Source organism: Copadichromis virginalis, linkage group LG22 (genome assembly GCF_057382275.1).
Source record: "Copadichromis virginalis isolate Kocher_CV1m ecotype Utaka linkage group LG22, C_Virginalis_male_GT1.1, whole genome shotgun sequence".
In the NCBI taxonomy this organism is placed as follows: Eukaryota; Metazoa; Chordata; class Actinopteri; order Cichliformes; family Cichlidae; genus Copadichromis; species Copadichromis virginalis.
The window spans coordinates 33,348,031-33,371,020 of record NC_140638.1 but is presented as its reverse complement, the minus strand read 5'-3'; the positions used below and the strand labels follow the sequence as shown (position 1 = coordinate 33,371,020).

General features: G+C 41.0%; 1 protein-coding gene and 1 long non-coding RNA gene across 3 annotated transcripts in view; one reads left to right on the top strand and one right to left on the bottom strand.

The window, feature by feature from the left end:
• The window catches only part of gabbr1b (gamma-aminobutyric acid (GABA) B receptor, 1b), a 121,873-nt gene that overhangs the window by 52,263 nt on the left and 46,620 nt on the right, over positions 1 to 22,990 (bottom strand). For both annotated transcript variants that reach the window (XM_085445651.1, XM_085445652.1), the window contains exons 3-9: positions 18,176 to 18,346; positions 16,589 to 16,690; positions 12,918 to 12,983; positions 7,326 to 7,517; positions 5,365 to 5,610; positions 5,178 to 5,241; positions 3,531 to 3,608 (exon numbers count right to left, since the gene is read on the bottom strand). In XM_085445651.1, coding sequence (XP_085301777.1) covers positions 3,531 to 3,608; positions 5,178 to 5,241; positions 5,365 to 5,610; positions 7,326 to 7,517; positions 12,918 to 12,983; positions 16,589 to 16,690; positions 18,176 to 18,346 — 919 coding nt within the window. The remainder of the gene's footprint in view (positions 1 to 3,530; positions 3,609 to 5,177; positions 5,242 to 5,364; positions 5,611 to 7,325; positions 7,518 to 12,917; positions 12,984 to 16,588; positions 16,691 to 18,175; positions 18,347 to 22,990) is intronic.
• Positions 19,271 to 20,388, top strand: LOC146683724 (uncharacterized). The gene is made up of 3 exons (XR_014917470.1): positions 19,271 to 19,303; positions 19,511 to 19,602; positions 20,331 to 20,388. It is a non-coding gene; the product is annotated as an uncharacterized LOC146683724 (long non-coding RNA).

Here is a 22,990-nt window from a genome sequence, read left to right as displayed (position 1 = left end):
GCCAGGGGGGCCGATAGGGCATTAACAGGGAAAAGGGGGCACAAAGACATACTTTTCTTTCTTATTCTCATTTAATATGTCTAGCTTTTAATAAATAATTATCTGACAGCCAAAGTTTTAATTTGATGCAAAATGAATAGAAGTCCATTACTGTATATAGTAACTATTAAGTCTAATATATATATATATATATATATATATATATATATATATATATATATATACCCTAGTAAGCTATAGTACTTTTTCCTTTGTGAAGGTACCATCTGTGCAGTCTGCAATTTTGTTGAAGAAAGATGTTGAATCTATTTAATATTTCTTGAAAAATAATTGATTTCTGTGCATTTTTTTTTCCACACTGCATCAAATTAAGGTTGATTACGTCGATTAAGCATCATGAGGTGGAGCGTGAGGGGTGGTTCCCTATTTTTTATTTATTTATTTTTGTTGTTGCTGGGAGTTGGAACCCTATTAGTTAGGTTGCTTAATATTTACGCTAAGTACTCTTTAAAATACCAGAATAGGGAGGATGGTGTAGGTTTAAGTTTATTAGATTGATCAGTATTGCTGAACTATGAAACATTTTTTTTGGATACAGGTATAACAGAATAGCTTTAGTGTAGTTGTTGTTTTAAACTTGAGTATGAACTTATACAAAATGCAGCAAGATATTTAAAAAACAGTTTTGTTGATTAAAAAACACTATATCGGATTCATATCGGTATCGGCAGATATCCAAATTTATGATATCGGTATCGGTATCGGACATAAAAAAGTGGTATCGTGCCATCTCTAGTTGAGACATCAGATCTTTTATCCTTGAAATATTCTTGAGGTGATAGTAAGCTGATTTTGTTATTGTCTTAATGTGTTTTTCTAAGTTTAGGTCTGCATCCATCACTACACCCAAATTTCTCGCCTGGTTTGTGGTTTTTAGATGTATGGATTGAAGTTCTCTAGTGACCTGTAATCGTTTTTCTTTGGCGCCAAAGACTATTACCTCAGTTTTGTTTTTGTTTAGTTGGAGAAAATTGTGGCACAACCAGTCATTAATTTCCTCAATGCATTTACCAAGAGCCTGTACAGGGCCTCGGTCTCCTGGTGACATTGTGATATATATTTGTGTGTCATCTGCATAGCTGTGGTAGTTTATTTTGTTGTTCTTTATAATCTGTGCCAGTGGGAGCATGTAAATGTTAAACAGAGGGGGTCCCAAGATGGAACCTTGGGGAACTCCACATGTGATACTTGTCTGCTCGGATGTGAAGTTACCTATTGATACAAAGTATTTCCTGTTTTCTAAGTATGTTTTGAACCAGTTTAGTACAGTTCCTGAAAGACCTGCCCAGTTCTCCAGTCGTTTGAGTAATATGTTGTGGTCAACTGTATCAAATGCTGCACTGAGATCCAGTAAAACTAAGACTGACATTTTTCCACTGTCTGTATTCAGACATATGTCATTAAACACTTTGGTCAGAGCGGTTTCAGTGCTGTGGTTCTGTCTAAAACCTGACTGGAAGGCATCATAGCAGTTATTCTGTTTTAAGAAGTAATTGAGCTGTTGAGAAACTGCTTTTTCAATGATCTTACTTAAAACTGGGAGATTTGAGATCGGCCTGTAGTTTTTCATTTGTGTCTTGTCAAGATTGTCCTTTTTCAGTATAGGTTTGATTACAGCAGTTTTTAGTGGTTCTGGAAACACACCTGATAATAAAGAAAAGTTGACGATCTGTAACAGGTCTGACTCTAAAGTCTTTGAGACCTTTTTGAAAAAAACTTGTTGGCAGGACATCTAAACAGCAGGAGGAGGAGTTCAGTTGACCTAAGATGTCCTCCAGGTCTTTGCTGTTAATAGGTTGAAACTGTTTCATGGTGTTTAAACAGTTTTTCGGTGGACACAGTACATATCCTGGATCTGCTGTTGATGTACCAACTGCTTGTCTAATCTTTTGGATTTTGTCTGTGAAGAATTTGGCAAAGTCATTGCAGGCCATGGTTGAATGAAGTTCAGCTGCCACTGACACAGGAGGGTTTGTTAGCCTGTCAACTGTAGAAAATAAGACCCGAGCATTATGGCTGTTTTTAGTGATGATGTCAGAGAAGTAGGACCTCCTTGCACTCCTCAGTTGTAAATTATAATTGTGAAGTTTCTCTTTATAGATGTCATAATGAACCTGGAGGTTTGTTTTTCTCCATCTGCGCTCAGCTTTCCTACACTCTCTTTTTTCATTTTTCACCAGTGTGGAGTTTCTCCATGGAGACTTTTTCCTTCCAGAGATAACCTTCACCTTAATGGGAGCAATAGTGTCCATTACATTTAACATTTTTTGCATTAAAGCTATTGACGAGCTCATTGACTGAACCTTTGGACAGGTCAGGTGTTAATGGGAAGACCTGGTTAAAGATCTCACTACTGTCTTCAGTTATACACCGTTTTGTGATCACTGCTGTTGATATATTTATGTGGGCTGAGATTTTACTTTCAAAGAAAACACAGTAATGATCAGATAAGCCCACATCAGACACAGTAACCTTTGAAATGCTCAGGCTCTTGGAGATCAGTAGGTCAAGAGTGTGTCCTCTATTATGTGTGGCCTCTGTTACATGCTGAGTCAGCTCAAAGTTGCCCAGAGTGTTACTCAGGTCTTTAGTCCCTTTGTCCTGAGGGTTGTCCACATGGATGTTAAAATCCCCAATAATTACAGAGCAAAAGTCAATATTTTGGTCTAAATAACCCAAAATGTGATGTCCACATATGTGGATGCAGGGTCCTAGGAGGTTAACTCTATTCATTTATTATTTATTTTGTATATATAAGAATTATATATATATATATATATATATATATATATATATATATATGCAACATTCTCCACAGTTTTTCAGTGCATTAACCACTGTGAGATCTGCGTTTTGTTGTTCGTGCAGGCAGAACGGAAATGGATGCAGTCTCAGATCTTCCGTGTGCTTATTAGAGAACACAGATCCACCCAGATTACTTGACTTCTAGCAGCCACCTTCTGTTTAATGTATCGCTGTCATGGCATTAAACTTGTTTTCATGCTTAATTAATAAATAGAATCTAACTGCTGTGCAGTGGCACATTGCTTAACTGTTGTTATCTAGGTGTGACTTAACTGGATATCTGGTGAGCTTTTAAAATTTAGCAAATTGTTGCTGTTCCCACATGCTTGTATATATCGTACTTACTATTGTTTGAGTACTTGCGATTATTTTATTGTACTTTTTATATTTTACATTTATATTTATTATTTATCTTGCACCAAGGGAGTGGCACTCCAATTTCGTTGTACTCTGTACAATGACAATAAAGGCTATTCTATTCTATGCTAAACAAAACCTAAAAAAATGTATGCAAATTGACCACCAATCTTTGACCACAGAGAGTGAGATGGTAAAGAGGAGAGGGTAACAACAGAGGGAGGAAAAAGGAATTTGGGGGAACAAGGGTGCAGGGTGGAGTACAAGACAGAGAAACAAAGGGGCATAGGAAGATGAATGTTCCTCACCTATCCACTTGTCATTCCCATACCAGGACAGATTGCCTTTAGTGCTGTCGTAGTATCCGATCTTTTTATAGCTTCCTCCTGTGAAATACAGACAAAGAGAGAGAATGAGAATGGAGGCTCACACTCTAATGCCTCTTAACATAATTAATGAAGATCCAGAAGTGTCTTCAACCTTACTAACAAGCCAAATATGTATAGGGACATTTGTCCTCTAAATATTTCAGTACAACAGCAAAATTATACCAGAACTGAACTCAAATTAAATGCTTGGCATTTTGTGAAGTGGGCTGCCTCACTTTCCTTTTGAAGGATGTAGGCAGCTTAACATACAACAGGAGAAACATTGCATCTCGTGACTTTAAGTGGACCTTCTGGTTTAATTGGGAACTTCACAGTGCTGGATCCTGAAAAGAGGATGGTCCAGTGTTGTTGACCCAATTTGTCATGCTTTTGGACTTTCAGGTACTGCTTATTATTAAATATCTTCTGTTTGTTTTTCTGTTTGCTGTTTATTTACATTTCCAGCCTTATGCATTTCAGACTTTCCAGTCTTAAGTTCTTAATTCCAGTTTGTATTAAAGTTTCGTTTTTGTTTCTCTCAGTGTCTGTGTTTGGTTCTCTAGTCAGGTTTCATTTTCAGTCACTTGACTATCTCATAATGTATTTACCTGTACCTTCTTTCCCCCCACTGTGATGTATTTCACTGACTGGTCCTCAGGGTGTTTATATATATGAATATAGGTAGTTACAACCGAGGGGATCACACTACCAGAAGGCAACATTGCAGACTTAGAGGACAGCTACAAGAATCCCACAGACAAATTTGAACCATGAAGAGGCCACTAGGAGAGCTGCAACCAGTAAGCACCTGCAGAGAGTCAGGCAAATCCTGAGGAGTCAGCTGAATGGTAAGAAGTTGGTGGGACAATGTCTGTGATCTGTCCCAGTATGTTCCTGTGGATTTAGGTTTGCCTTGCTTTTTGGACTTTTTGTTTGATTGAATTTGTCAGCAGCCTGAATAAACAGGCTCACCTTTGTTAAATCAAGTCTGCTTTTTGGAAATAAAATCACAATTTTCTACATGGCATCAAATCTAGCATTTTGACTGTGACAAGAAGACTCTATGAGCTACTGAAAATCTAGGTAAGCAAATAAGTTACAAGCTTCATGGGGACATTTTGTGTTCGTTTAAATAAATCTGCTTCAATCTGTTGGTATAGATGGTGTCAGACTATATTATCCACATCCTGAATGCCACTGTGTACTTAATACAAAGATGTGACACTGATGTCTTTTTTTTGAATTAGATGAAATAGACCCCTACGACAAGACCATCGAGGGAACAGTTCACCCTGCCTGGGATAGGGTTACTGGATCCCTGCCCTGGAGCCAGGCCCAGGGAGGGTGCCCGAGGGCGAGCGTCTGGTGGCCGGGCCTTAGTCCATGGGGCCCGGCTGGTCACAGCCTGAAAAAGGGACATGGACCCATCTTCCTGCAGGCCCACCACCTGCAGGAGGCACCGTAGGGGTCGGGTACAATGTGGAGGTCCTGGTGGACCAATCCCTGGCTACCAAGACTGGCAATTGGGACATGGACAGACCAAACAATCAGTTCTATTTGAAAGTAGACATGTTTGCTGTAGCATACCTTGAAGCTGTTCAATTAAAGTCCAGGCCATTCGAGATCCTTGAGCATCAAATACAACATGACCCTGAAAGAAGCATAAAAATGTTGATGATGCTATATCTACACACACCCTTCACACAGTACCCATGTGTCTTTCTCTTTGCAACTTTTTTTCTCTCACTCCAGCACCAGTAAGTGTTGCACTTACAGACACTCCTTCAAAAGAGCTGGTGTTCATTGCTCGGTAGATCTCAGCAGTGATATCTCGGTTGTTATAGTTGAAATCTTCAAGACGATGACCCTTGGCCCTAAGGGGCCCAACGGTTTTGTTGAGGGCCAGCGCTAGAGCCCACACAGCGTCATACGCCAGCGGAGCCTCTTGGAAACCACCTGTTTCTTCTGGATTTTTACCCCCAAGTTTGGACATGAGCTGAGCAAGAAACTCTTGAGAGGTCTGGATACGGGAGACCATGACAGAGCAATAGTTAGACACAGGACACACTGATCATAAGGTAAAACCCCAACAAATATGAAAGAGAAGCCCAGTGACTACATCATTTCACTTGCTTTGCATGGTCTTTTGTGTGCATGTGTGTTTGTGTGTGTGTGTCAGTGAGAGAGAAAGGGAAAGAGAGAGAAAGCATATTGTGACCTTGAAGCATTTTACTTGAGGCATATTTTAAGTTGTTAGATTCTTATATCCAGATATACCACAGAAAACATTTTCCTTTGTGTACAATGCTCATTGTTCATGATGTGCACAAACCTCACCTTAATTCTGTTTGTCTTTTTTTCCATGTCTGCCTAGCCCTAATTGCAAGTAACTAGGGCTACGCAAAATGGCTAAAAAAACCCTCTTCCTGTAGATTTTAAAAATCATTGCTACACCGTATATGATGAAAGCTTTAACTATGTTAAGTTATAAGAATTTTAGTTATTAGGCAAAAAATAATTAATAATTTGTTAACAATAATCAGTAATAATAACTTATTAATTAATTAATGACGTTTCTAAAAATATGTGCACTGTGTGAAGGTATTGGGGATTATAGGGTTAAATTCCAACAAAACAATGTTATGTTTCTTGTAACAGAAAGGGAGTATAAAATACTTAACAATATGGTCACATGCTCAGACGTTTTCACTGAGCATATGTACTAAAATTGCAGTTCTGCTCTTCCACTGATATGTAACAAAAGTTGTTCACACTGCAAGTTATTGTCATTTCAGTAGTGAACCTCCACGAGTCTTCATTAAATCTGCTTGAAAAAGGCTTGGCAGACAATCGTTTGATGCTGTACAATTTTTGTTTCAAACAACACTCTGACTTTACAACAGGGAACCCACAGTGACAGTTAGTGTCTACTTTACAGTTTTAATGGTACATGTAAAAAGATTCAGAATAATCTGTGACTGTTTAATCACTTAAAGTTTAATACAAAAACAAGTTTAGGCATAGAAAAATGTCTGTTTTCCATAAGTGACATTATTTCTAAGTAGTCACAAGGTGTGGCCTACTTATGTGTTTTAAAGTGCTCAGGGAATTCAACAAACACTAACTGTTGAAATTATTTCAGTCTTCTTGTCATTATTGCTTGTGATGATATAGCCATGGATTCAGGGATCACACAAATGACTGACCGGATTGCGAAACGTCCATCCTCTACACTTTTATGCATCTAACATCCTTCTGCCTTGCCTTTGCTTTACTGCATGCTTTCTTTTTTCTTTTTTTACCTGTCTTGTCTTGCAGTGAAGGCCAAGAAAAACTGCAGAAAAGACTTATTTTCCCAAGTGAACCATTACGGCTTTTGCTATATTGATTTTCAAAGTTTATTTGATGTTTATCATTTTTACAGTGGCTTGCAAAAGTATTCGGCCCCCTTGAACTTTCCCACATTTTGTCACATTACAGCCACAAACATGAATCAATTTTATTGGAATTCCACGTGAAAGACCAACACAAAGTGGTATACACGTGAGAAGTGGAACGAAAATCATACATGATTCTAAAAATTTTTTACAAACAAATAACTGAAAAGTGGGGTGTGCTTTGAAATACTTTCATTTAGGGTTTTCTTTTTAGCTTTTTAAAAGGTTCGATTTTTTTTGCAACAATTTTTTTGAGCATCACTGATAAAGTTGTGTCATAAGATAATGCATGTCTTACCAGGTTAGAAGCTCCTCGTACTGTTTCTGGGTTAAGCATGACAATTTCAGTAGTTACATGACCCTCCACAGCCTCTGTCATCTGCTCCACAGTACAGTTGATGGATGGGTCTTTGATCTTAAACCAGTTGTCTGCATACCAGCCAATGAGGAACCAAACATACTTTTTCCCATATAACTTCTCCTTGTAAACCTGCAAAAAGATGATTGAAGAATGTGTGAAGTTGAAATTCAATTCAACACCAATTTTATTTAAGGAAAAGAGAAGTGAGAAGGATCTTGCAGAGCTCCTGACCCAACCTGCTTAACTTTAGCATCCTACAGTTTATGTTCCCTTGTTACACATTCAACATTATGGCATTCTTCTTCTGAACCTAATACAACCATATAAATAATACATCAACAATGATCTGCTCCTTGGGTGTGGATCTGTGGCATAAAAAAATTGTCTTGATCTAGGGTGGGCCATTTATATGGATACACCGTAATAACATGGGAATGGTTGGTGATATTAAAGTCCTGTTTGTGGCACATTAGTATATGTGAGGGGGCAAACTCCTCAAGATGGGTGGTGACCATGGTGGCCATTTAGAAGTCGGCCATCTTGGATACAACTTTTGTTTTTTCAATAGGAAGAGGGCCATGTGACACATCAAACCTATTGGTAATGTCACAAGAAAAACAATGGTGTGCTTGGTTTCAACGTAACTCTTTCATGAGTTATTTACAAGTTTCTGACCACTTATAAAATGTGTTTAATGTGCTCCCCATTGTGTTGGATTGTCAATGCAACCCTCTTCTCCCACTCTTCACACACTGATAGCAACACCGCAGGAGAAATGCCAGCACAGGCATCCAGTATCCGTAGTTTCAGGTGCTGCACATCTCGTATCTTCACACCATAGACAATTGCCTTCAGATGACCCCAAAGATAAAAGTGTAAGGGGGACAGATCGGGAGACCTTGGGGGCCATTCAACTGGCCCACGACGACCAATCCACTTTCCAGGAAACTGTTCATCTAGGAATGCTCGGACTTCCTAAATGAACCCATAATGTGGTGGTGCACCATCTTGCTGGAAAAACTCAGGGAACATGCCAGCTCCGAGTGCTACGCTGTGGGCTCTTGCTGAATGAATCTAGGACAGCCACTGATGTTTCTTTATTAGTGACAGTTTTCTTGCACCCACATTGTGGCAAATCCAACAATGAACCAGTTTCACGAAACTTAGCAAGCAGTTTGCTAACTGTAGCATGGGAGATGGGTGGTCTCGTAGGGTGTCTTGCATTGAAATCTTCTGCAATGACCCAGTTACTGCGTTCACCAGATATCAATGCAATTTCGATCTGCTCCTCACGTGTTAACCTCTTCGACATGTCAATGGCTGTGAACAAAGAGAAACTTGTAAATAACTCATGAAAGAATAAAGTTACGTTGAAATCAAGCACACCATTGTTTTTCTTGTGACATTACCAATAGGTTTGGTGTGTCACATGACCCTCTTCCTATTGAAAAAACAAAAGTTGTATCTAAGATGGCCGACTTCTAAATGGCCACCATGGTCACCACCCGTCTTCAGGAGTTTGTCCCCTCACATATACTAATGTGCCACAAACAGGACTTTAATATCACCAACCATTCCCATGTTATTACGGTGTATCCATATAAATGGCCCACCCTGTACTATAACTTTTCACCTGTGAGTGTTACTTTTGAGGGTTTAAGATCAACAACAATAGTGATATTCAATATATTAAAAAAACAAAACATTTTATACCCATCAAGTCTTGTGAAACAGTACATTTGAGACATAAAGTGTGTTGCTGTTACAGCCTGTGAAGGCTCTGTCTGACACTGGTTAGGTTTGAGACATTAACGTAAACTGACATTTAAGTGGCCTTGTAGTGTTCAAAAATATTAAATTGTTCTTGTGAATATAAACAAAGAAGCTCTAAGTAGTATGAAGTCTACTTTTTTTTTCTCTCAGGCCTCTTTATATACAGAACTTATTGCAATATCTTCCGAGGCCTGTTAAAAATTGTAACAAAATCTATTTGGAACATGGAATAGTAAAATCCAGGATATGATATGTATGATATGTACATTTTGTAATAAACTGCTAGCACTTGGTGGTGGTAACTTAGAGAGTAAAATAGCAGAATTGCATATTTATTGAATGTGTATGATAATTCTAGCTCTCATTGCTATGTAGAATCAATGTTCCATCATGTATGATAATTTGATAATTTGGAGAATTATATTTATTATTTATTTATTGTTGTGTTTTGGGGGTTTTTTTTTTTTTTGCATTTTACAGCCTTCAATGTTATTACACAGAAGGATTAATGTAGGTAGGAATAGGTAGGATTCATTCCAGCATTATAAGATGGTAAAATTTCAATTTTTATTAAATATTATTATGAGGTTACTATCAAGTCATTATGTTAAAATTTTCAATGCAAACATATTACCAATACATTACTTACATTACATACATTATTTCAAAAATACTATATTACCATCCATCCATCCATCTTCATCCGCTTTATCCGAGGCCGGGTCACGGGGGCAACAGCCTAAGCAAAGAGGCCCAGACCTCCCTCTCCCCAGCCACCTCCTCCAGCTTATCCGGGGGCACACCAAGGCGTTCCCAGGCCAGCCGAGAGATATAATCTCTCCAGCGTGTCCTGGGTCTGCCCCTGGGCCTCCTCCCGGTGGGACATGCCTGGAACACCTCACCCAAGAGGCGCCCAGGGGGCATCCTTGTCAGATGCCCAAACCACCTCAGCTGGCTCCTTTTGATGTGGAGCAGCAGCGGCTCTACTCTGAGCCCCTCCCGGATGGCCGAACTTCTCACCCTATCCTATCTCTAAGGGAGAGGCCAGCCACCCTTCGGAGGAAGCTCATTTCTGCAGCTTGTGTCCGCGATCTCGTTCTTTCGGTCACTACCCACAGTTCGTGGCCATAGGTGAGGGTAGGGATGTAGATCGACCGGTAAATTGAGAGCTTCGCTTTTACACTCAGCTCCCTCTTCACCACGACGGACCGGTGCAGCGTCCGCATTACTGCAGCTGCAGCCCCAATCCGTCTGTCGATCTCCGGCTCCCTTCTCCCATCACTCGCGAACAAGACCCCGAGATACTTGAACTCCTCCACTTGGGGCAGGAACTCATCCCCAACCCGGAGTAGGCACTCCACCCTTTTCCGGCTGAGAACCATGGCCTCAGATTTGGAGGTGCTGATCCTCATTCCCGCTGCTTCACACTCGGCTGCGAACCGTTCCAGTGCGAACTGGAGGCCCTCACATGAAGCCAACAGAACCACATCATCCGCAAAAATCAGAGATGAGATTCTGAGGCCACCAAAGTGAAAGCCCTCCACCACTTGGCTGCACCTAGAAATCCTGTCCATAAAAATTATGAACAGAACCGGAGACAAAGGGCAGCCCTGGCGGAGCCCATCACCCACTGGGAACGAGTCCGACTTATTGCCGGAAATGCGAACCAAGCTCTTGCAACGGTTGTATAGGGATCGAATGGCCCGTAGCAATGGGCCAGACACCCCATACTCCCGCAACGCCTCCCACAGGACACCCCGAGGGACACGGTCGAATGCCTTCTCCAAGTCCACAAAACACATGTAGACTGGTTGGGCAAACTCCCATGCACCCTCAAGTATCCTCGAGAGGATAAAGAGCTGGTCCAGTGTTCCGCAACCAGGACGAAAACCGCATTGTTCCTCCTGTATCCGAGGTTCGACTAGCGGACGAACTCTCCTTTCCAGCACCCTGGCATAGACTTTCCCAGGGAGGCTGAGGAGTTTGATCTGTAGTTGGAACACACCCTCCGGTCCCCCTTCTTAAAGATGGGGACCACCACCCCGGTCTGCCAGTCCACGGGTACTGCCCCTGATCTCCACGCAACATTGCAGAGGCGTGTCAACCAGGACAGCCCTACATCATCCAGAGCCTTCAGGAACTCGGGGTGGACCTCATCAACATCAGAGGCTCTGCCACCAAGGAGTTGTTTAACTGCCTCAGTGACCTCGCCCCCGGAAATTGGCGGCTCATTCCCCTCATCCCCAGATTCTGCTTCCTCCTCGGAAGACGTGTCAGTGGGATTAAGGAGGTCCTCGAAGTATTCCTTCCACCGCCTGACAATTTTCTCAGTCGACGTCAGCAGCGCTCCACCAGCACTATACACAGTGCAGGTAGAGCACCGCTTTCCCCTCCTGAGACGCCTGACGGTTTGCCAGAATCTCTTCGAGGCAGTGCGAAAGTCTTTTTCCATGGCCTCGCCGAACTCCTCCCACACCCGAGTTTTTGCTTCAGCCACTGCCCGAGCCGCATTCCGCTTGGCCTGTCGATACCTGTCGGCTGCCTCCGGAGTCCCACAGGCTAACCAAGCCCGATAGGACTCCTTCTTCAGCCTGGTGGCTCCCTTCACCTCTGGTGTCCACCATTTGGTTCGGGGATTACCACCACGGCAGGCACCAACCACCTTGTGGCTGCAGCTCAATGCAGCAGCTTCGGCAATGGAGATGCTGAACATGGTCCATTCGGACTCAATGTCCCCAGTCTCCCTCGGAATGCTGTTTAAGATCTCGCGGACTGGGGCCTTTGCTAGATGTTCCCAGCACACCCTCACTATGCGTTTAGGTGCACCAGGTCTGTCCAGCGTCCTCCCCCGCCACCTGATCCAACTCACCACTAGGTGGTGATCAGTTGACAGCTCAGCCCCTCTCTTTACCCGAGTGTCCAGAACATATGATCGCAGGTCTGCAATCGTATCAGGTCTGATACGATTAAAAAATCGATCATCGACCTACGGCCTAGAGCGTCCTGGTGCCACGTGCACTTATGGACACTCTTATGTTCGAACAAGGTGTTCGTTATGGCCAAACTGTGATTTGCACAGAAGTCCAATAACAAAGCACCGCTCGAGTTCAGATCAGGGAGGCCGATCCTCCCAATCACACCCCTCCAGGTCTCGCTGTCGTTACCCACGTGAGCATTGAAGTCTCCCAGCAGGACAACAGAGTCTCCAGGTGGAGCACCTTCCAGCACCCCCATGGACTGTAAGAGGGCTGTGTACTCCGAACTGCCACTCGGCGTATAAGCGCAGATGACAGTCAGGGCCCGTTCCCCGACCGTAAGGCGCAAGGAACAAACTCTCTCGTCCACTGGGAAAAACCCCAACGTACCGGCAGCAAGCCGAGGGGATATTACAATACCCACCCCCAGCCCGCCGCCTCTCACCAGGGGCAACTCCAGACTGAGACAGAGTCCAGCACCTATATTACCAGGTTATACTAATACTAATTGGTTTTGTCTGAAAGGCATGTTTGTTCCCACATCAAGTGTTAGTTTATTATTACCCAGTTACAGAAATTTGATCCAAGATAATTACTTGAATATCATTTGGCTGATCACTGACAAGTGATAACTTGCTATCTCTATAACATTACCAGCTTATTTCCACCTTATTATCCCACTATTATCATATTATTTTAAGCTGGGCCAAAAACTCCTCCCTAAAATGTTTCTGTTATGTAATATTTTAAAGTATACACATGAATCTGGTTAGAACATTACCTCACAGAAGACCTTCCTTGCCTCTGTCTCATAGAACAGGCCGACAATAATTCTGGCATCTTGACGCTTGAAAGTGAAAATAAAATGAAGACAGCACAGTCACAGAGAGAAGAGACAGAACACACACTTTAAAAGCCATGCCGGGCTGGGTACAAAGAAGCCAACCCTCATCCTGCATCAGACAATAATAGACGTTCTCTCCACTGCAAGACATTTATCCCGTTACCATGTTTGTGTTACTACAACTAGGGTGGCATGCTGGGCTGGGTCATTGTAAGGTATGTGTGTGGCAGGAAGAAAGCAAGTCAGCCAACACATGTCAGAACTTTTTTTTTTTTTGCAGCTTTCTCAAGCTTTGTCGCCAGCAAAGCTCTCCAGGTCTGGGATCCTGATGACTGTGCAGAGACAAAAATGACCATCTTTGGTCTGACAATACATATCTGATAACTTAACCAGATAAGACATAGAATCTGCTGCTCAGAGAGAGTAATTCCTCAGCTCTGTTGCTCCGAGTAAGAAATGTCCAAAAAGAGAGTGTTTATGTTTATCACTGTAGATTTTCTTCTGACATTCTAAACAGCTCGGTCAACTATCAAAGAACAGGATTTTATTTTTAAAAAAAGAAGAGAATTCGACATTTTTTATGTTTCACACGAGCTTCATTTCCTCCTAGAAATGAGGCTTAACACTTGGCATCCATCTTGAAACAACCCTGGTCACTTCATTTGGCAGTAATTTTAAAAAATTATCTGAATAAACATTATTTCCAGTGGTCACCAGACAATCACCACTTAATACAGTGCACCAAAGGTCTGGTTTGACTGTAGTTGTACAAACCCAATTCTGGGGTAAAATGTAAATACACAATTCACAATATAAAACTAAACATATCAAATATTCATAGTGACAAAAATGTACCTTTTTATGGTACACGGTCATAAATAAAACTTTGTAGTAACCCTTCATCTTTTGATAACAGTCCATATGTGTGTGGGAGCTGAACAGAGCAACTGCTGAACTTTTGACAGAGAACGTTATGCCATTCTTGTGATAGAGCATTCTAGCTGCTCTGCTTCTTTGTTCTATCGTTATATTATGCTCCAAATGTTTTGGAGCCTGAACTGTAGGTAGGTAAGTTCAGAACTACGATTCTTCTACTATGAAGCTGTGCTGTTTTAATAGCTGTAGTATGCAGGTTAGCATCATCTTACTGAAGTCATTTGGATGCGAGAACACAATGGTGTGAAAATTTGCAGTAACTGGCAATCTTTTATAGCGCTATGGAGGAATTTTGGCCGATTCATTTTGCAGAATTGTTGTAATTCGGCCACATTGGAGGGTTTTTCAAGCATGCACTGCCTTTTTAAGGTCATGCCACAGCATCTCGGTCGGACAGTGGTCAGGACATTGGGTAGGCCACTACAAAGTCATTACTTTGTTTTTTCTTAAGCCATTCAGAGGTAGACTTGCTGATGTTTTTTGGATCATTATCCTGCTGCAGGACCCAAGTGCGCTTCAGCTTGAGGTCATGAACAGATGACGGCAGAGCTGTGTGCTGTGTTAAGCCGAAGAAGGCAGCTGGAAAGCTGCACAAACTAAATCAATGCAAATAAACATTCACTTACCTTGCAATGCCATGTGCCATTTGTTACAGTAGTATTTTGAGTTTTTGACTACAAAATTTGCAGTTACTCATCAACATTGTCAACACTGAAACATTGTCACTGTATTGCTTTCCAAGGAGCTGGACAAATTTTGACCATCATTAATTGCATCGTAAGGGTATTTTCACAAATGCTGTGTTAAATCAAACTCTGGTCAGGCTCCCTCAGTGAAGTTCATTGGTGTGTGGATCAAAACAACCGTATTGAGACCCTTTGGAGGAGGTGGTCTCAGTAGAGTTCCAAACAAACTCCAGGGCACTTTATTTATGGTGTGAATGAGATCTGACCCTGATCTGAACCATGTGTATGTTACAAGCAGAGATGGGCAGTAACGCGTTACTTGTAACGCGTTACTGTAATCTGATTACTTTTTTCAAGTAACGAGTAAAGTAAGGGATTACTATTGCAAAATCAGTAATTAGATTACCGTTACTTTCCCGTAGGAACGCTGCGTTACTGCGTTACTAAAACCGTGATTTTTTTTGCGAGAATGTCTCATGACAGTGACGTAAGCAAGTGCGACGTTGGTGACAGCAGCTGTGTGCAGATCAACAATGGATAATATATCGAGTGCGGGAGAGAGTATGAGCGTGCAGCGTTTAAAGTGTGGAAGTACTGACCTTACTTTGAGTTTGATTCCATAAAAAGTGACAAAAACATTAGCGTCCATCGTGCGTGGGAAGAAAACTTCTTTTTACAGCGAAAAAAACCCCTAAACTTCCGAGCAAGCACCGAGTAGCTACGACGTGATGGGAAACTCACAGAGACACTCGCGCGGATTCTTCAACTGACCGCAGCACACCTGCACCAGGGTAACCCTCCGCCTACCCTGCTCCTGCTTTACAGGTGAAAATAGAGCAAAAGGACCGCTGAGTCTTTGACTTTATTTATTTTCTGCTGTGTTTTACTTGCATCTGTTTGAAAGAGTGAGTGAAAACACAAAAAATATTTTATTTTATGTGCTGGAATGTGTAGAAAATAGGTTTAAATGTTAAACTAATTTATTCAATTCAGAGAATGTTGCATATAATTAAATGTTTTGCTTGATGCATAAAGTTAAAAGATTAAAACTGATAAAACAAGTTAAAAAAAGAGACTTTTCCATTTGATTACATTTTGTATGATGGATTATGTAGAAAAAGTAGAATTGGGCTGAAAGATCTATCACTTTATCACCTCTTCAGGTTGTAAATCGTGTTTTTAAAAAGTAACTAAGTAACTAAGTAACTAAGTAATTAATTACTCTTGAAAATAAGTAATCAGTAAAGTAACGGGATTACTTTTTTGGGGGAGTAATCAGTAATTAGTTACTGATTACTTTTTTCAAGTAACTTGACCAACACTGGTTACAAGTTTGGGCTAAAAAATGTCCCGTAGCCACGTGTGCTCTGTATTGTCAATGTAGGAACATACTATAGACGTGCAAAGGTTTGTACAGGCCACCCCAATGGGTGGCTGTAGCTCAGGAGGTAGAGCAGGTCATCTGCTGATTGGAAGGTTCGATCCCTGGCTTCCCCCAATCTGCATGCCAAATATCCTTGGGCAAGATACTAACCCAAAGTTGCTCTCTGAGTCCTCCGGGAGAGGTAGAAAAGTGCTATATAAGAATCAGTCCATTTACCATGAAATAAATGTAAATTCTTTGGCTTCTCCTGTAGTCCAGAACATAGCACCTTCTTACTGTATCTACTCATTATGTACAGGCCAAATCTACACACTTACAAACTCATCCAGTGATTTCAACCAGAAAAACAAACAATAGGTGTGAAAACATCCCAAGGACACTACAATACAATTATGATCACACTTTTTACACCAGAGTTTCGTCCATTGGGAAGAACTTCCATCTGTTACTAACTCGACATTCTGAGCAGCAGGCTACCTCTGAAATTTCTGTCCTATTTTTGCCAAGTATCCAAACACTCTGGCAGTTAACTGGCCAGACAAGGCCTGACTGATCAGTGTCCAGCTGGCTGGTATGTGTAAGAATGATTGGGGAACTCGCACCTTGAGGTTTTTGACAGCCACAGCTGGGTCGGTTAGGAAGCTCTGACGAACACTGATTTCAATCCCTGCCTCCTTCACCCTCTCCTCCAGATCATCCAGAGTCTGTGACACACAAAAAGAGACAAGCACAATAATAAGCACACAGAAGAGGACTGAGCAACAGAAACAGCAACTAAAAAAGGAAAGAGAACGATAATGGAATAGTAGGCAGCAGGAAGAAATGCAAAGAACAGTTAACAGCAACTGAAATAAGTGCAAAGTAGTGAGGGGGAAGATGAACTGGTCATTCTGAAAAATGATGGTGAGTGGTGGAGGTGATGTTACTAACAATCAGATAAAACAGCACAGATAGAAGCCTGGAGAAAAATGAATCAGGAGAGACATAAAACCATATGTTGAGGATAAAAGATGGCAAATGGTGATGGAAATGAGAACAAAATCTTATACATATCACGAAGTGATACATATAATGTTGGAGAAATCAACAAGTACACTCATCTTCTCTTGTCCATATTTGTCTTGTCTCAAATAACATTTTATCTATTGATTTTTATTTTAAATTTGTTTTTATGAGCATAAATAGTCATAAACTGTAGTGCTTATAAAAACCACAAAGTCATCATTAGCCAGCAGGGTGATGACATGAGCAGCAGAATTTTCCTCAGGTTTTAATAAACACCATGGAAGGTCTCTGTACTTTGTTTTCACTCACAATTTGCTAAATGTTGTGGCCCAAAACTACTTGTGTAGATCAGATCATGGTTTGAGTTAAAAAGAACTCTTTCACAATCACATTGTCACGTCTTCGCTGGCAGATGTGTGGCGTGAGACAGGAAATGAGGGAATGAGACACATGAGACATGGAGACATGACTGACTGGGAGATGCACAATCATAGAGACAGGTGTGACTAGACATGAAACGTGTAACACATAGTAGCAGAAACCTAAAGACTAGAATTTAAGGATACACACATGGAGAACAATAAGGAGAACCAAAAACATGAATAACACTAAATCCAAAAATACAGATTAATCAATAAACATAAAACACTGGGTCACGGACCCAGTACCGTGACACACATGTTAGAAAGCAGCCTGGGGGACAAGTCCTTTCCACTTCACAGGACAGTATTGAAAAATACATGGTGCAACCATAAAATTTAGTTTCGAGTGAAATATTTTAGTGTCAAAGTGAGCTGTCGCAAAAAAACATGTTGTATTTTTAAAGTAAAATAAAAGCTTAAGATCATTATTCTTGTTTTAAATGGCAAAATATTTCACATTATTATAGTCTTATCCTTCAGTGAATTCAGAGTAATTTATTTTATAAAATGAGAGAAAGCTTTTCATGTTAAGTTTTCTGCCCTTGCAGTAATTGGATGTGTTAGTACACAGTTTGAGTGGAGCATATTATAAGACTATGCCTCTAGTTCACAATTTTGCTTGTGTGCTAACAAAATCCTTAAATATACATTTAGCTAAACTTTGACTAGCGAGCTCCTATTTAAAGGTGGGGCCAGTGTAGTGTCTTCACCACACCCCTCATTGTACATGAGTTCACAGAATTATTGTAATATATGACTCACTGAGGTAAATACTTCTGTTGTTTGCTGGATAGTGGCAATCTTGGTCCATTTCCACTTCTGGAAGAGCTGTACCCGAGTGGGGTTGTGCAGTGTAGCAGATGGATGAGTACGGAAGAAAGTGGGGAAGCGCTGTCGGTTGGACAGAGCAGGAGAGCTGGAGCCATATGACAGCTAAGAGATGTAAAGACACAAAGAAATGCATTTAGTTTGATTATGAAACCCCCAAAGATCAGTTTATGACGCTTATATAATTTTTTTTAATGTTCTCTCTATATATTAAAAGGAAACTACTGTAAAAACTAGAGACTATTAATTTCTTTTCAATTGGGCAAAATTACAAATTCACCAGGGGAATTATTTCCCCTACTGTATACCTTCTTTGTAATAAAGGAACCACTTTTAGGCCTCCTGATTACTCTTTGTGAGATTAATTTGGATACATGACAGCATAACAATGAATGTAGATGTGTCAAATGCTTGAAACATGGCAGTTAATTTTTCAAAACAATTGTGTCTTTTAGTGAACTCACTTATCATAATGATGACAGAAATGTCACCATATACAATCCGAATTAAGCTTGAAAAGAGATACATTACTACGTGCTGCTGTCATAGTTTTCACAGTAAAGACATGAACATGGTCAGAAGTCATCGCAATAAAAGAAAGGAGTGCATTTCTAAAGGGGGGTTTAAAGTCAGTTCACCATTTCTATTTAAATCATGTTGGAGACAAGAATTTAAATGAGTGCATTTAGGACTGTGAGCCTACTGACATCCTAGAAAATAAAGAGCAAAGAGAGGCTGCAGAGCAGTGGCGGAGCGGGGGGGGTGGCTTACTGGGCTTAAGCCCGGGTTGTTTTTTCAGAAGCCCGGGGTCTTTTGGAGTGTAATTTTTTCATAGTTAGATGCCTGGCTGACAACTGTATAAAACAAAAACTACACACAATATTCGAAGCACATAGTGCACACTGTGGGAATTTACGACTGTGCGTAAATCCCCCCTAATATTGGTATGATCCGAGCTCAGACACTAAGCGACTGAGCGAGGGGGCGGGGCAGCTGCTGCCTGCGCGTGCGCTGTTGGAGAAGCGCAGCCAGGCAGACAGAGGAGAGCTGAAGTTTGAGCAGGTACCAAAGCAAATCATTCGTACTGTACCAATAATGTAAATATGACGGTGTATCACAAAAGATTGATATCAAACTGATCATTTGACCCATGTTAAGTTACTTGCTCTTCAAGTGAATCAACAAATGGCAACATGAAAAGCCGAACAACAACACTGCTGTTTTTTTAGAGAGTCTTAGCTTACATGTGTGTTTATTTCATATTTTCAGTTGTTACCCTCCACGGCTAAATAAATCGGTTTCAGTAATGCACTGATATACAAGAATGGACATAAGGAGCTTCTTTCAAAGAAAAAACTCAGGTAGATGTTATTTTATATATTGTACTTTGTATGTTGTTCAGTATATTCCTATGCAAAACAAAAATTTCAACACACAGCAGTATATTGACAGTTGAAACCAGATATTTACATACACTTTATGGAAAACACAAGAACATTTTTTTACTGCACAACATCAGTTTAGAGTAAACTTGTTTTGTTTTGGATAAATAAATATTGAAATATCTTTTGAATTAGTTAAATGTCAGAATAAAGAGAGACAGAGCTTCTATTTTTTATCTCTTTCATCAAATTTAGGAGTACATATACACTAAGTTTATTGTTAATTAATAAGAAAACTCCAGACGATTCCATTCTGAGCTGAAGAAGCTTCTGATAGGTTAGTAGAGTCCATGTGAGTAAATTGGTGGCACAGCTGTGGATGCATATAAGGCAAAACACAGAGCCTGTTTCTTTGACATGGGAAAATCCAGAGATATCAACCAAAACACCAGGAACAGAACTGTGGAGCTCCATAAGTGTGGCTCAGTTTGAATACAATTTGGTGCCATTTGCAATTAAGAAATACAGAAAGTTTCTCTCTTTACTCTTAAAGTTAACAAATATGTTTTTATATTTATCAATCTAAAAAAATAAACATTTAGTCTGATTTGATGTTACAATTAAAAAAGTGTTTTTATCTGAAGAGTCTGTAAATATCTGGTTTCAACTGTATATTTGATGATGTTGGTGTTTGGCTTGATTGTCAGCACAAAGAGGGAGAGAGAGGAGCAGAGAGAGAGAGAGGAGAATGAGGACAGAACAGAGACGAACATAAGCAGGTGAGACACACATGTTAGTCAAATGGTTGTTTACCAAAAGTATCACCGTATCATAGGTACTCATGTATCTCGTACCTAATGTTTCTTTTTAGGTTTGTTATTTTTCAAATTCTACATTTATTAAGTTATGCAGGCTTGTTTACACAACAAGGCTAAATAATTATATGAACCTTTCTGAATCTAAATAGTGGACTTCGGTAGAATTAAAAAATAAGTGTAGTGCAGGTTTTAGTGCTACTATCATCTAGTTCTGATTCTGGTTCTGTCTTGGTTAAGTCCTAAGTAGTCCTGATTTTGAACTGTTGTAGTCCTGTTTTAATTCCGAATCAGTTCTGGGTCTGGTTGAATTGGGGTTTAGCCCCGACTTTGTTCTTGCTGCTTAATTTAAAACCTATATGAAGTCCTGCTTTTTTGAACAAAACTCAAAACAGAGCCTATAACCCCCCGCCCCCATCCCACATGCATACTACCCTTTAGGGCTAAGCCCTGGGTGTATCAAATGTCTGCCTCCGCCTCTGCTGCAGAGATAAGCTAAAGAATTTATGAACCTCTAGTTCACAAAATGTGATATCTAAGATTTTCCTTTGAATACACATATTTTCAAGCAGTATATCACAAAGTGAACACTTCTTCCAGTTTTGGTGTAGGAAGTGGAGCAAAAGCTCTCGAGATGAAAATAGCAACGTGTATAAAAAATTAAGGAAACCGTCTGGAATTTTTAAAGATGTTTTTTTTTAATCAGTACACTTTACAACCAAATCTCCAAAAGCATGTGCTTTGCTCTCAGCTCAGACAGCCACATAGCTGTGTAGGTGATTTGTCTATTGGATGGCGTAAGACAAGTGTAAGATGACTCACTGTCATAATAACAATCATCATTTTCCAAAAACAATAAAAATAATAAACCTGTCATGGCCTGGGTCTAAGGACCCAGGGCTCATGTATCTTTTGTATATGTTTATTTTTCCGTATGTTGTGTTTTTGGTGGTTTTCGCTGCTTTTTTCCTCTTTCTTCCTGTGTGTGGTCATACGAGCTCCGGGATATTTTGGGTCGCTGAGAGGACTGCAACCCAGAAGTGTTCTCACACTGGAGGCTGCCACACCTGCCGCTTGTTAGCCTTCACCAGCTGCAGCTGATGGCCTCATCAAGAGAGTCCTATTTCAGAAGGTGGCAGAGCTCCAGTCAGTGTGGAATTATACTATGGCAAACCTGTAAAGTACCTCAGTTGATGAGTTTTTATGTGAACGACATCGCTACTGTGGGTTTCCTGCTAAGCTGTATGTGTTTTGTGTCACCAGGAGTCGGGAGCAAGAAGCGTCGTCATGAGGGGAAATCACGGAGCGGAATCGGGTTTTGGAGTTGTCACATTCTCACTGTTTATGGACACGTGCACTGTGTGGGATTCACAGAGGAATCGCCACGGGAGCCACAGTGTTGTATTTGTACATAGTTGTTTTTTCCACTCACTATAAATAAATCCACTGTCCTTCACTATAAGAGCGTTTGGGTCCAACTTTCCTCAACTCCACGGTCTGCCATCGCTGACCATGACATAATAATTCCGCTATAATGGGCCCAGCGGACTCAAATGTCGCCTCAGAGGAGAAGTTGCTCGCCCAGCTCTGGAGTTACTGCTAGAGCGTAACCCAGGCTGCAAATCAGCATCAGAGTCACATACTGGTAGTGTTTTTTTGATACTTTTCTGTCATCCACTACCTTTTCTGTGAGCTTTTTGGACATTAAAAAACTAATTCAAATTGTAACCATGCTGAGGGCAAGCTCCAGCTTTGAGCTGTTTGGTTTGGGCAGTACGGGCAAGGAGGATGCAGCTGCCTCCCTGGGAGCCCTTGCTGCCTGTTTTTTTTCTTCATAGGCGGACAGTTTCCCTACCATTGCTTGCTGCTCACTTGTTGGACCCTCCACTGAAGGGAAGAAGGCTCCCTTGCCATTGCCAACCTACCCCATCTCCTCTCCCTCCTTGAACGTTTGTTGAGTCAGCAAACAAATGACCGGCAGTGCTAGTCACCACAGTGAGTAGACTGGACTCTGTCACAGAGGATAAAAATACAGATAATCAGGAGGGGACAGTTTCCATACACGCGGCCCCACCTTCTCGGAGGAGACTGTGCCCATGCCATCATCAAACCAAATCTCACCTCACTCCTGTGGCTTCAGAAGAATCAGCTGATTCTGGACCAGCAGTGCAAGTAACTCAGACTCCACCATAGTTGTAACTCCATTTGCTATGAACAAGAAAATGAAGGATGTTTCTTCCCCGCTCACTAGCAATGCTAAGCCTGCTCAAAGTGGTGAGAGAGAGATTTTGGCTAACCTGTCCATCATGGGTTTCTCTGGGTCAGTGGGCCTGGAGACTATTAGTTCAGTGACTGTCAGCTCACTGTCAGTTCAATTTCAAGTTCAAATTTTATTCGCCACATGCAGTGGCAGGTTGCCCTGCAGTGGAATGAACCCGCCCCCGACCTTACACACACTACACAGACATCACATGGGGATACAAGTCAGAGAACGGTTGCATTACAGAAAAAAACACTAAAATGTACACTACAATGGGAAAGTACAAGAGGAA